Here is a 14,922-nt window from a genome sequence, read left to right on the forward strand (position 1 = left end):
AATAAAGACCAACTCCTTTGAAGAAGAGAAGAGTTATATAAACCTAAGGAACATTTTTTTGTCTTCAACACACCTACTATAATTAAACACCAATTCAAGTTTATAATCTAACTACCAATTCATTACCCCATCCTGGACAAGTGAACAAAAATGTTCCTTTGTCAATCCACCAAAGTGTCAAATAATCCAATTCTTTAAAAAGGCACATAAGGCACAGAGAAGATAATGGAACAAAGATAAGTTTTTCTCTTTCTTTTTTTTCTTTTAATGTTTATTTTTGAGAGAGGGAGAGCAAGCGCATGCACACAGGAGGGACAGAAAGAAGGGGGTAGACAGGATCTGAAGTGGGCTCTGCGCTGACAGCAGAGAGCCCGATGTGGGGCTCAAACTCACGAACTGTGAGATCATGATGAGCTGAAGTTGGACACTTAACCAACTGGGCCAGCCAGGTGCCCCAGTTTTTTGTTTCTTTAAATCTAGAAGAATCTGGTTCTGATCCGACACTATCATGGAAAAATAATTCTCTTATAGTTTTTCTTTTGGGTTGAGTAAAAATTACATCCAAGGAACTGATATTTTATAATCAATCTCAGCAATACTCAATTCAGAGAAATTTGTCAATCACTTCCTATTTTAGGCAGAACATTCCTAAATGTGGAAAAATATTTCCAAATACTTATTTAATACAAACAATGTATACAACGTGCATAACACCCAGGGCTAAGTGTTGCAGAGGAATACGAAGACCTGGATACGATTACAAGTCTCTCAAGGAACTTACCCATAAACATAACTCTGAAACAGACACACTGAAAGAGGCTTTGGACCAAAGCAGAGCTTAATTCCAAGCAGAGGACTGATAAGGCCTTCAAAGAGGAAATGGCAGGCATTGAATCTCAACTGTCATATAATATTGGCATACCTGTTCTACACCCTCTACTTCTGGAATATAAAACTGCAGCATGTTCTGAATTCCATTTTTCAGAGTAATCATTGAACTGGGGCAGCTGGTACAAGAACCTTGGAGTTTGAGCTGTACAATGCCATCTTCAAAGCCTTTATAGATAACATCTCCTCCATCTTCCTGCACAGTTGGCCTGCGGTCACGGAATATTTGTGATGTATGTAAGAGAACTGATGTATCCATCAAAAAAATTTAACACAACTCAGGGCTTAGATGGTATACTGGTAACACAAAGTTAGAGCTACCTATATAATAGAATGAGAACTGTAGTTAGTCTCATTGGTAACTCTCTTTTTACTTTTGGATAAAATGCCAAAATTCATTCAAACATTTTCCACTTATTATATTTTAATCTTGCTTGTTAATAATCTTTTCAGGCATTTAAGATCTCAAATTTCCTAATAATTACAGGGATTACTTAAGATATACTCATTCATTTCTTTTGAATGAACAGAAGCAGACTAACATGACACATGCTGGCTTTTTTTTTCCAGGTAAACTAAGTATCAAAATATAACATTAATGCAGAAAAATGCATAAACCATGTATGACCAATTAAATGAATTTTCACAGTGTGAACACACATTTGTCCCAGGCCAAGACACAGTTTTAGCACCTCAGAAGTCCCCTTTGTACGTCCTCGCAACCAAAGGTAACCATTTCCTAATTGTTATTACCATTGTTTAATTCTGCCTGTTTTTTAACTTTATAATTATAAATATAAATTCTATTTAAAAAACACACAGTATTTACTTTTTTGTATTTGGCTTATTTTACTCTATGAGATTCTTCCACATCATCACATAGTATTCCATTAAGTGAAAATGCCAGAATTTATCCCTGCTATTGCTGACGGACTTCTGGGCTAAATCAGGTTTTGGCTTTTACAGATTCTTGCAGATGTGTTTTGCTATACATATATATGATTGCTGGGCATATACCTGAGCATGGAATTGCTGGGTCAGGAATGCACATACATTCAGATGTAGTAGAAATGGCCATATAGTTGCCCTCTGCCCAGCTTCTCATGCTCTAGCCTCACACCAAAAATCAGCAAAATGTCCCACGGGAAGCCTTAATGAGCTTCCCTTCTCCCTAGGATCTTGTGTGCTTCGGCAGCTCTCTACTGTTTTCAAACGAAAAAAAAGTTATTGCATTTTATCTAGCTTTTCTGGGAGTTCTCACCGGGACCACTGCTCTGCTACAAGCAAAAGGGTAAGCCTGCGGTTCTCCACTCATTGAAATTTACTCTTTATGGGCAACAGCTTGAAAAAAGTACTTCCCTTTTCACAATCTTCCTGAACACTGTTTAACTCATTTTTTCATTTTAAGAAATTTGGTATTACAACAAATCAAACCTAGATGGTGACTGTGAACAATAAAGTCCTTTGTTATGTTTAGACAGACTGTTTTAACATTTTGAGTGAACAGATACAATGTACAGACTTTAAATTCAACTGCCAGGGTTATCGATTGTGGTTTACATTTACTTGTACTTATTAGAGTTTTGTTTTTTTCCCTCATGGACAACTAAAAGTAAACTGCTATTATGAACATTGCCTCTGCAGTATATTTGATTTCGGGCAGAAAGATGAGCACATACCGTATTCTGGTATCTAACAGTTCCTTAATCATTGCCACAACTTCATCATCTTCTTCAGATCCTAGAAACGATTACAAATAAAATATATTAACAGTAGAAATTTTATATCCATGCAAATACAAGTATTAAAACAGGACGATTTTAACTTAATGTCTCATTAAAAAATAAAAGCACAGAACATGTAACTTGGTGTGGTGATACAAGAAAAATGGAAATGATGGTTGGGGAGATGAAAAGATCATTCATTTGATTCTCTGAAGAAAAATTAAGGAGCACTGGTCAACTTGACACATGGCAATACAGGTGAGTAACTGATATAACTTGACCTACTAATGATGTTTAGGGTTTGAATTTTTTTAGTTAATACATTTGTAAACTTTCATCATCTTCAAGGATTGAAAAACGGCAGAGAAAAAAAGACTGCCTGGATTCTGATGGAAACTTTGAGACACAAAAGCACACCTACTTCATTAGTTAAGTTACATTTTTAATTTTTAAATTCAGTGGTTTTCAAGATGACAATGACACTAAATATAGATGTAAGCTTTGTGGAAATTTCCAAAATGTGCTACAAATTTGAATAAAAAAAAATCAGTTTTTTCATTTTGGGTCATTTTTGTTTTTCTTTTACTTCATAAGGTTATATACCGATCTTAGCCAATGCCTTTTTAAGGGTTAAAAAACAATTTTTTGAAAATAATAAATAAATAAAATAAAATTTTTCTGAGAAATTTACCTTTAGGAAAACTAAAAATACAGATAATTCAAATTATACTATAATATACACTGGAATTCTGACACCAATGTAAGTAATAATTATCAATATTAAATTATATTAACTTTGCATCTTTTTTTAAAGTTTATTTACTTATCTTGAGAGAAACAGGGTATGCACACACCTGCACACATGGGAAACGGACAGAGATAGGGGAAGAGAGAGAATCCCAAGCAGGCTGTCAGCACAGAGCCTGACTTGGAGCTCAATCTCATGAACCATGAGATCATGACCTGAGCAGAGATCAAGAGTTGGACACTTAACCAAGTGAGCCCCAACTTTAAATCTCTTTTTTTTACGTTCTTTGCTTTTTAAGTTTATTTATTTATTTTTGAGAGAGAGAGCAACCAAGTAGAGAAAGGGTAGAGAGAGAAAGGAAGAGAGAATCCGAAGCAGGCTCTGCTGTCAGCACAGAGCCCTATGAGGGCTCAAACTCATGAACCATGAGATCAAGACCTGAGCCGAAATCAAGAGTCACATACTTAACTGACTAGGCCACCCAGGTGCCCCTTAAATCTTTTTTTAGTAAAAGAAATGAAATATAATAAAGTTAAAATTCTCTTTTGTCAAAACCTAAATTCCATTCCCCACTGTCACTTCCATAAACAACCACTACCATAGTTTAGTGTGTATCTTTCTAGTACATTACATTAAATTTACATGTACAAATTTATAGATGAGATCCCACTACACATACCATTCTATACCTTTTTTCTATCTAATATAGCCTACAGTTCCATATCAGCATATATACATATGCCTTAAATTTAAAATTTATTTTTATGTTATTTTTAGAGAGACAGAGTGTGAGTGGGGGAGGGGCATACAGAGAGGGAAACACAGGATCCAAAGCAGGCTCCAGGCTCTGAGCTGTTGGCACAGAGCCTGACGAGGGGCTTGAACTCATGGACCGTGAGATCATGATCTGAGGTGAAGTCAGACACTTAACCGGCTGAGCCACCCAGGCACCCCGATATATCTCAATTTTTAAAATAGCTATACAGTAATTGTATAGATTTCTTTTCATTTAGCTAATTTCTTGGTTATTTCAGTTGTTTCCAGTTTGCTACTATTTCTAATAATCTGCAGCATACACTCCGGTGTAAAGAATGATCAGTGTACTTTTGCAAATGTATCTATGAGATAAATTCCTAGTGGTGGGATATTTGAGTCAACACTTGTGTATTTTTCAACTTGGGGAGCTGTAATCAAGTGGCTCTACAAACACTCTATCAATTTTACATATATATCCACCAAGAACACCTATAGCTGTTTCATGCATTATTTGAAGTTTGCATATATGGTATTTACGTAAGAACCTGTAAATAAGCATACCCTTGGATTTTCCTTTTTCAATTAGTATTTTCTTTTGTATCTTTTCACATTGTATCTCCCAATCTAGTTCATTCCTTTTAATTGCTGATATATTTTTTAAATATTTCAATGAACATGCTTCATGTACTGTTTTATGTACATTTATAAGATTCATTTCGGGTATATATCTAGAAGTGGAAGTGTTCATCTAAAAGTGACTATACAAATATTTGTGTGTGTACATATATATGAATGTAAACACACACATGACAGTATCTTTGTGATACTAGAGAAAGGAAAAATTTCATCAACAAATTGCAATAACCACAGCTAATACTTATTATTATTTTTTTTTTAATTTTTTTTTTTCAACGTTTATTTATTTTTGGGACAGAGAGAGACAGAGCATGAACGGGGGAGGGGCAGAGAGAGAGGGAGACACAGAATCGGAAACAGGCTCCAGGCTCTGAGCCATCGGCCCAGAGCCCGACACGGGGCTCGAACTCATGGACCGCGAGATCGTGACCTGGCTGAAGTCGGACGCTTAACCGACTGCGCCGAACAGGCGCCCCACAGCTAATACTTATTAAGCTCCATGTGTACTTACTCTTCCAAGTGCTTTCCACAAAATTAACTTATTCAAAAGGTACAAAAAGCACAAACCACAAAGAAAAAGATGAATATATGTGACTATATTAAAAAGAAAAACTTTTGTGCTTGCTTCAACAGCACAAATACTAACACGGGAATGAAACAGAGAAGATCAACATGGACTCTGAGCAAAGATTACATGCAAATTCATGAAATGTTCTGTCTTTCAAAAAAAAAGGAAAAAGAAAAATTTCTAAATGACAAAAATCCTGAACACAGTGAGAAGGTGAGGAATGGTTAGGGAGGTTATTTGCAATGAATATACCTAACAAAGGACAAACACCCAGAATATTTTTCAAAAACCTGCTAAAATCAACACAAAAGAGACAACTTAATTTTTAAACAATGGGAAAAGATTATGAACAGGAAATTTACTGACAAGAAAAATAACGGCCAGTAAACATATGAAAACCTTCAGGCTCAGTGCTGATCAAGAAACTGCAACTAAAACAGGATATCATTTACACTTAACACACTGATTAAAAAAAAAAAGACACTAAGTGATGATAAAGATGTAAGTTCAAATTCTTATATACTGCTAATTAGCATATAAATTAAAATAATTTATAATACAGCAATTCTGGTTTGAGGAATATATTATAACAAAACTTTTCACATATGCACAGACTTGTACAAGGTTGCCCACTGCAGCAATGTTTGTAATAGAAATTAGCATAAATAATTCACTTGACCATAAGGAACAAATTAAGTGTAGTTTATTCATATAATAGAATACTATCTAGTACTTAAATAAACTAGAACTACATTTTTTCAAAATGGATGTATTTCAAAATATGTTCAGTGAAAAAAGGCTAATTGCATATAATATACATTATTTAAAGTTTAAGAACAAAAACCAATACTATATATTCCCTGCAGAGACTTTTATGTGTGTAAAAGTTTAAAAAACAAACCAAGCTTACACAAATCTCTGGAAGTAGAAAGGGGAAGAGATGCGGGTTGTGGAATTTTGGTTGTGTCTTTAATGTTTTACTTAAAAATGGGTATACAGCAATTGTGGCAAAAAACTAACATCTATGAAATCCGAAAAGAGAGAAAATTGATATACATTGTATTATTTTCTGTATGTTTGAAAATTTTTATAATTGAAAAATTTAGTTTTAGATAATCAATTTATACACAAGTTTTCAAAAATAATGGATGAAACTAGTATATGTGAAGTTCTGTTCTGTCTGGAATTGGTTCCAGAGTTAAATATGGTACAATGATAAAAATCTGTATTCTCGTGACTACTTTTTTTTTAATGTTTATTTATTTTTGAGAGAAAGAGAGAGACAGAGTGTGAGCAAGCGAGAGGCAGAGAGACAGAAACACAGAATCCAAAGCAGGCTCCAGGCTCTGAGCTGTCAGCACAGAGCCCGATGTGGGGCTCAAACTCATGAACCATCAGATCATGACCCAAGCTGAAGTCGGACATTTAACCAACTAAGCCACCCAGGCGTCCTAGTATTCTCATGACTTTTGAAATCAAGACAAATGTGAGGAAAGTAGAAACTTTTTTTATAAAATGAAAATAAATATTATCGAACATATTACCTGCTTCTCCTGAAGATGTTTCTTCAGTAACTAAGGGTAAGCCAGAAGCAAAGAAATCCATGATTGTTGCATAAATATCTGGTTTCAGTAAATTCCAGTCTAACTCTTCACTTTCCTGTAAATATTTAAGGGAAAATGCTGTATTTCTAATCAAAAGCAAAGACGAATACAGAATAACACCCTGAATCTTTTAAGAATCGTTTCCTATATATATCCTATACTATGTAATAGCACTCATTTCTGGAGAACACATGTTAATTCCAGTTCTTAATAGATCTGGTTTATAATGACTTTTAGAATCTTAGAACATTCCTCATGCATTTATTCATTCATTCATCAAACTTGTGTTAAGTGCGCTGGATATACCATGTCTTATATAGGGGATAAAGATATTTTTTCAGTGGTGAAGAGAGTTAAAATACTGCATGAATTCTGTGTTTAGAGAGAATGATAAAGAGATTTCCCATTCTTTTAAAGAAAATAGGATACAGTTACTTGACCAAATATACAAGATAACCCCCAAGTATTCAAAGAATTCAACTTACTATCTTACTCAAGAGTAGAAGAAATCCAATGACACAACTGTAGAAGCAAAACATATAATATGGTGTCTTATCTATGGCCGTTGTGCTAGAGGGCTTGTGGACCTCCAACAAGCCTGGCATCCTTAAGAAAGAATACTTAATTATGTAACCTCTGTGTCGGGTCAACTACTTGATTCCATTAAAAAAAAGGCAGTAGGGGCGCCTGGGTGGCGCAGTCGGTTAAGCGTCCGACTTCAGCCAGGTCACGATCTCGCGGTCTGTGAGTTCGAGCCCCGCGTCGGGCTCTGGGCTGATGGCTCAGAGCCTGGAGCCTGTTTCCGATTCTGTGTCTCCCTCTCTCTCTGCCCCTCCCCCGTTCATGCTCTGTCTCTCTCTGTCCCAAAAATAAATAAACGTTGAAAAAAAAAAAAAAAAATTTAAAAAAAAAAGGCAGGATTGGGGCACCTGGGTGGCTCAGTCGGTTGAGTGTCCGACTTCGGCTCAGGTCATGATCTCACAGTTCATGAGTTCAAGCCCCACAACAGGCTCGGTGCTGACAGCTCAGAGCCTGGAGCCTGTTTCGGATTATGTCTCCTCTCTCTGCCCCTCTCCGACTTGCACTCTGCCTTTCTCTCTCAAAAATAAATAAACATTAAAAAAAAAAAAAAGGATTATGGGGCACCTGGGTGACTTAGTTAAGTGTCCAACTCTTGATTTTGGTTCAGGTCATGATCTCACGGTTCATGAGATGGAGCCCTGAGCCCTATGCTGGGCTCTGCTCTGACAGCATGGAGCCTGGTTGGGATTCTCTTTCTCCTCTCTCTTTGTCCCTACTCCATTTGCACCTGCATTCTTTCTTTCTCTCTCTCTCTCAAAAATGAATAAACTTAAAAAAGAAAAAAAGGATGGGATTATTAAATACCTAAATAGTACGAACATCTGAAAAGATAAAGGGAGCATGTTTTGTTTTAGTTTTTCAAAGGGGAGCTCTTTAGGAGGAAAAAGTATTAGATGCAATCCATTTAGATTCTCAGGAGATTATCAGCTAGTGCCTATCCTTAAATACTATTAAAAATGAGTCTACATGCATAAAAGGGGCTATTTTTGTCATGGACTAAGAACCAACTTAGAGACAGTACACAGAAGACAAGATAAATGCGCACTGCTGTGGATATAAGAACAAAACTAGTGAGTTGCCTTAGTGATTGGGAATGGGAAATAGTTCTAGGTAACATTTTAATAAATTATTTGGAATATGGATCAGAGGGCTACCTCAAAATCTTCATCAAATAGTGGGCTCTAGGGGCATCTAGGTGGCTCAGTCACATAAGCGTCCACCTCAGCTCAGGTCACAATCTCGCAGCTCATGAGTTCAAGCCCCACATCAGGCTGTCTGCTATCAGCAAAGAGCCTGCTTCAGATCCTCTGTCCCCCTTTCTCTCTGCCCCTCCTCTGCTTACACATGCTCCCTTTCTCTTTCTCACTCTCTCCCAAAAATAAACATTTAAAAAAATTTTTAAATAAAAATAAATAATAGGCTCTACTGAATAGGGAAATATTGATAATAAAAAAAAGAAAACTATTCTGAAGTTGTCTACATGGGGGAAAAAAAAAGCAGTTTATTTATTTAGAAAAAAATAAGAGGCACCTAGCTGGCTCAGTTAGTAGAGTATGTGATTCTTGATCCTGGGGTCATGAGTTCAAGCCCCATGTTGGGCATAGAGCTTACTTAAAAAAAAAAAAAAAATACTGAAAGTATCAAAGTTATTTCAAAGGATGGAAGAATAGAAAACTATCTTTACTCTGCTAAAGAAATGAATGATTCAGGGGCGCCTGGGTGGCTTAGTTGGTTAAGCATCCAACTTCAGCTCAGGTCATGATCTCACAGTTCACGGGTTTGAGCCCCATGTCAGGCTCTGTGCTGACAGCTCAGAGCCTGGAGCCTGCTTCGGATTCCATTTCTCCCTAATAAGCAATTTTTAATAAGCATTAAAAAAAATTTTTTTTAAAGGAATGAATGATTAACTTTAAATAAAGGGAAATGGGCAATAGCCAAAGTTATCAAGTAGATGAGATAGTCTATAATGAGGAAGGTAACTGAAAGAAAACAAATCTACTCTACCTATTAAATATCAATATATGCCCTAACTTAGATTATTTATTAGTTATATCATTTCACTTAAGGAAAAATAGTGGAGCTAGAGAAATTCCAAAAAGAGTAACTAAATTATAAACAAAAAAGGAAATAAAAGATGACTTACCAAAATCAAATCAAAGAAAAAAAACAACTCTGAAAGACATAATCACATGTTTTCATCTAAAAAAATTTTTATATGCCATGGCCTGTATATAATAGGACTAAAAAAAACACTTGTTAAAATAAATACATAATTTGCCACTTATAAAATGAAGACAAGAATACCTAGTTCTAAGAATTAAATTAGATAATATATATAAAGCACTTCTGCTATGTAAATGCCATACCAGACACGTTGGAAATATTAAACAAAAGCTGGTCCTCCCCCGACCCTTAAAAAATACCAAAGAAAGCAAATTAAAGAATAGTAAAGATAGGCCAGATGTCTCTAAACTGGTAAAGACATGGGATCAGTCAACACAGATTTACACACCACAATCCTTTTGACAGAAACCTGAAAATTTAATCTACGAAATCTTACATCATTGTTTCGTTTTACACAAATTTCTCAAAGTGCATACTATGTGCCAGGCATTGTTCCAGGTGAATTTAACAAGATGGACAATCTCTATCTTTTAAGGAGTTTACATTCCAGTATAGGAAAGACAGGTAATAAAATTAACCGAAAAAGAAAGTGACTAAGTGACAAGTACAACGAAGACAATAAACAGGGTAATGAGCTCCTGGACAGATGGCCACTTCAACTAATATGGTCAAGAAAGGACTTTCTGAGAATGTAGGGCCACTAACACTTTCAACAACAGGGAAAAACATTTTACAGTCAGGATATCCGCAAGAACTATGGCCATTGGGATTGCCACCACGGAGGAAAACCCTAATTCTCCTCTACACATAAAGAGCTACAAGAGAATGCTGGACTATTTGTACCATGTCACTAAACCAGTCCACTGTTATCAGTCCGATCTGTGCATCAAGAACTCAGAGCAATCCTTTCAAATTGCTTAAGAAGAGTTAAATGGAAACTTTCGATTTTGACAAGATACTGAAAAGTGATTAAGTTCAGTGCATACATATCAACGAACAGATCTAAAAGTATACATAGTTCAAATTTAAACAATTCATTTCTCACTAATCTAGTAGACTTAAAAATGAAACCACCTCTTCTAGCAGATACCACTTCAGCTGTTGGATTGGGTAGCATATTTACATATTTTTTTGACACTTAGAGGTTAACCAAGTGCTACAGAACTACACAGTGCACTGCTCGTATTACAGCAGGATGTATAATGTGGGAGATGCCATGATGAAAAGAGCCCATTTCGAATGGAGACGCATATTCATGCTGTTGGTCAAATATAGAAACATATAGTTTGATTATTTGTTTCTTTTTACTCTCTCATTTTAAATTAAGAACTAGTAAAAATATCAAAGCCACCAATAAAATTTCAATTATGAAATAAAAAAGGATTAGTAAAAAAATAATAACTGGAGCCTAAATTCTAGTTCTGCCCAGGTTGAGTCCTGGCCCTGCTGTAGGGTAGATATATAATCCTGGATGCTGCATTTAACCATCTGAAGCTAAAGTTTTTCTCTTTTGAAAAACAAGGGATTTGGATAATTTCAACTTGAAAATTCTACTTAATAATTAACTTGAGAAATGCGAGAAGTAAATTTAACTTGAGATTTTTAGTACCAATATGCATAAAATACATTAAGAAAGGAAATTCGGAAAGGAATGTTGGACTCGGAAAAAACTAAACTTCACATCTTATTTTATATAATCCTATGTTTACCTTTGTAACAGTGATGAAATCCGGTCCAAAAAAGACACTTTTTACTCCTTCAATCCTAAATAACTGCCTGTGAATAATAAAAAATAAGAGAAAATAAAATGCTTTATTATAGAAAAGTTTAAACATAAAGGTGGAGAGAAAAGTAAAAGCATTTACATACCCATCACCAGCACGAACAATTCACAGCCAACAATTATCAATTCATGGCTAATCTTGTTTCATCCTCTTACCCTCTGATCTAGCAATTACTCTTAGGTATTTACCTAAGAGAAATGAAAACATGTTCCACAAAGATGTGTACATGGACCTTTATAACAGCTTTATTTATAAAAGCCAAAAAAATATCTGGACACATCCATCAATTAGTGAATAACTAAACAGACTGTGTGTACCTGTACAATGCAGTACTACCCAGCAATAAAAAAGAATAGACTACTGGCACATGCAAAAACAAAGAGGACTCTCAAAAGCATTGTGCTAAATGAAAAGAAGCCAGGGCTGCCTGGGTGGCTCAATTGGTTAAGCATCTGACGTTGGCTCACGGTCTCATGGTCTCATGGTTCGTGAGTTTGAGCCCAACATCGGGCTCCACGCTAATGGTATGGAGCCTGCTTGGGATTCTCTCTCTCCCTCTCTCTCTCCCCCTCCCTTTCTCCACTCTGTCCCCACTTGTACTCTTTGTCTCTCAAAATAAATAAATAAACTTAAAAAGATATGTAAATAAGTTAAATGGGGAAGGAAGGAAGGAAGGAAGGAAGGAAGGAAGGAAGGGAGGGAAGAAGTTAAACACAAAAGACTATATGGTGCCATTTATATGAAACTCTAGAAAAGGTAAAACTGTGGTGGCAGAAAGAAATCAACAGTTACCAGGGTGACAGATGTGTGAACTAACTTTATTGCGGTAAGCATTCTGCAATACACATGTATATCAAGTCAGCACACTGATTACCTTAAATTTACACAATGTTTTACATCAGTTATATCTCAACAAAGCTGCAATGCATTGCCATGAAACAAAATAGTTACCAGGGTATGAAAATGAAACAAGAAGAATGAGTGCAAATAGAAATGAGGGATTTCTGCAGTGATAAAAATGTCCCTATGTTTTTATTTTAGTGGCAGTTATACAAATATACATATTTAACAAAACTCTGGACTGTACACTTAAAATTGGTGAATTTGGGGCGCCTGGGTGGCGCAGTCGGTTAAGCGTCCGACTTCAGCCAGGTCATGATCTCGCGGTCCGTGAGTTCGAGCCCCGCGTTGGGCTCTGGGCTGATGGCTCAGAGCCTGGAGCCTGTTTCTGATTCTGTGCCTCCCTCTCTCTCTGCCCCTCCCCTGTTCATGCTCTGTCTCTCTCTGTCCCAAAAATAAAAAAAATAAACGTTGAAAAAAAAAAATAAAAATAAAAATAAAAAATAAAATTGGTGAATTTCATTTCATATAAATTATACCTCAATAAAACTAATTTTTAAAATCCTCTAAGAGGGGCGCCTGGGTGGCGCAGTCGGTTAAGCGTCCGACTTCAGCCAGGTCACGATCTCGCGGTCCGTGAGTTCGAGCCCCGCGTCAGGCTCTGGGCTGATGGCTCAGAGCCTGGAGCCTGTTTCCGATTCTGTGTCTCCCTCTCTCTCTGCCCCTCCCTCGTTCATGCTCTGTCTCTCTCTGTCCCAAAAATAAACGTTGAAAAAAAAAATTAAAAAAAAAAATAATAAAATCCTCTAAAATAGGAGGAAGGGAGGATTATAATTTGAAAAGCCCCTACAGGATTTTGAAATGCACCTTCCTTCCCGCATCACTGATATATGTACCATACATACCTAGTATACACTCCAAAGCGATTTCCTTTTTCCCTTATCCCCTTTTAGGAATAAAAGCTGATATACTTCAAAAAAGGTTACAGTTTACCTTTTCTTTGTCTATCATTGAAAGAGTGTTACTGGAATTACTATTTTTTTTTTTGACGTTTATTTATTTTCAAGAGACAGAACAAGCAAGCACATATGCACACAGGAGGGAAAGGCAGAGAGAGAGGGAGACAGAGAATCCCAAGTAGGTTCCCGCTGTCAGCACAGAACCTGATGCAGGGGTAGATCTCTCGAACTGTGAGATTATGACCTGAGCCAAAATCAAGAGTTGGACACTTGACCGACTGAGCCATCTGGGCGCTCCCTGGAATTACTATTTTTAAATTATTTAGGAATTTGTCTGAAATGATGTCACCCAGGTCCTCTACACAACCATTCAACATTAAATTTATAAGAAGTTACAAGATATTTGGTTGCATAGTATGATCCAATAAACCCAAGCACAGACCTGTAAGTAGGTCCTCTGATTGGCTCTGTATATCTGCACTGTTAGCAAAGCTGTTTTTTTTCAAATGAAAGGACGGTGCGAAAAATCAACCCAATCTTTGGGCCATGTCAGTCAGGGAAACTGCTGTAGGCAAGAGTTCATAGGTTCTGTCCCTAAAGAAAGAAAAAGCTGGAAAGGTGTTTCAAATAGACTAAACATGCTTTGCCATTTAGGCTACTTTCCTTAGGACAATTCCAACTCCTATAATGTCCAAGCTATGACACCCAGAACTGAACACATATCCCAAACGTAGTGTGACTTATTCAGAGCACAAAGACTGTTACCTCTCTTGAGCTGGACCCTAGGACTCCGTTAATGTTTGACTTTTTTGAGTACTGCATCATATCCAACAGAAATTAACTGAAAGGTCAGATTCTTCCATCCTGTAATTGTGCTACTCATTTAAAAAATTTAAATAACAAGGCTTAACATTTGTTCCTGTTAGATTTTACCTTACTTGCTTTACCCGTGAAACTTTTTTTTTTTTTTTAATTTTTTTTTTCAACGTTTATTCATTTTTTGGGGGACAGAGAAAGACAGAGCATGAACGGGGGAGGGGCAGAGAGAGAGGGAGACACAGAATCGGAAACAGGCTCCAGGCTCTGAGCCATCAGCCCAGAGCCCGACGCGGGGCTCGAACTCACGGACCGCGAGATCGTGACCTGGCTGAAGTCGGACGCCTAACCGACTGCGCCACCCAGGCGCCCCAAGCCTAGTGAAACTTCTTAAAAATTCCTCTGAATTTTGCCATGTAACATACAAACAATTCCTCCCACCTGAAAATTGATAATTTTATCATTATTAATGCTGCTGACAAAGAGAATTATTGAATAAACATGGCAACCACAGAAATACCACAGATACTAAGGATCCTCTTACATGTCTCTAGAGACAGATTTACACTCGACTTACATTTCTTTGTCGTGTCCATAAGGATAGTGAGAAACAATTCAGATGCCTCTCTGAAGTAAGATACACTATCATTTACTCATTCATTCAGTTACTCATTCAACAAATATTTGAAAACTTGCTAAATATCTGACACTGTGCTAAACACCAGAAATACAATGATGAGCAAGACAAACTGGTCTCGGTTTTTCAGGAAGCTTACATTCTAGCCTAGAGCAAAAACATTCTCTATTAAAACAACAAAAACGAGATTAGTTTTGCTTGACTGAAGATAATAAATTCTGTGAATCCAGGAAATGAGCTACTAATTTGAAAAGGG

The 14,922-nt window shown here is 36.5% G+C and overlaps 1 protein-coding gene and 1 non-coding gene across 4 annotated transcripts in view; one reads left to right on the top strand and one right to left on the bottom strand.

Moving 5' to 3' along the window:
• Nucleotides 1–14,922, bottom strand: part of NFU1 (NFU1 iron-sulfur cluster scaffold) — a 28,613-nt gene that overhangs the window by 832 nt on the left and 12,859 nt on the right. For all 3 annotated transcript variants that reach the window (XM_045446322.1, XM_045446321.1, XM_045446323.1), the window contains exons 4-7: nucleotides 11,340–11,406; nucleotides 6,865–6,979; nucleotides 2,568–2,628; nucleotides 923–1,097 (exon numbers count right to left, since the gene is read on the bottom strand). In XM_045446322.1, the coding sequence (XP_045302278.1) occupies nucleotides 923–1,097; nucleotides 2,568–2,628; nucleotides 6,865–6,979; nucleotides 11,340–11,406 (418 nt within the window). The remainder of the gene's footprint in view (nucleotides 1–922; nucleotides 1,098–2,567; nucleotides 2,629–6,864; nucleotides 6,980–11,339; nucleotides 11,407–14,922) is intronic.
• Nucleotides 5,370–5,476, top strand: LOC123581742. The gene has a single exon (XR_006703980.1). It is a non-coding gene; the product is annotated as a U6 spliceosomal RNA (small nuclear RNA).

This window comes from Leopardus geoffroyi, chromosome A3 (assembly GCF_018350155.1).
Source record: "Leopardus geoffroyi isolate Oge1 chromosome A3, O.geoffroyi_Oge1_pat1.0, whole genome shotgun sequence".
In the NCBI taxonomy this organism is placed as follows: Eukaryota; Metazoa; Chordata; class Mammalia; order Carnivora; family Felidae; genus Leopardus; species Leopardus geoffroyi.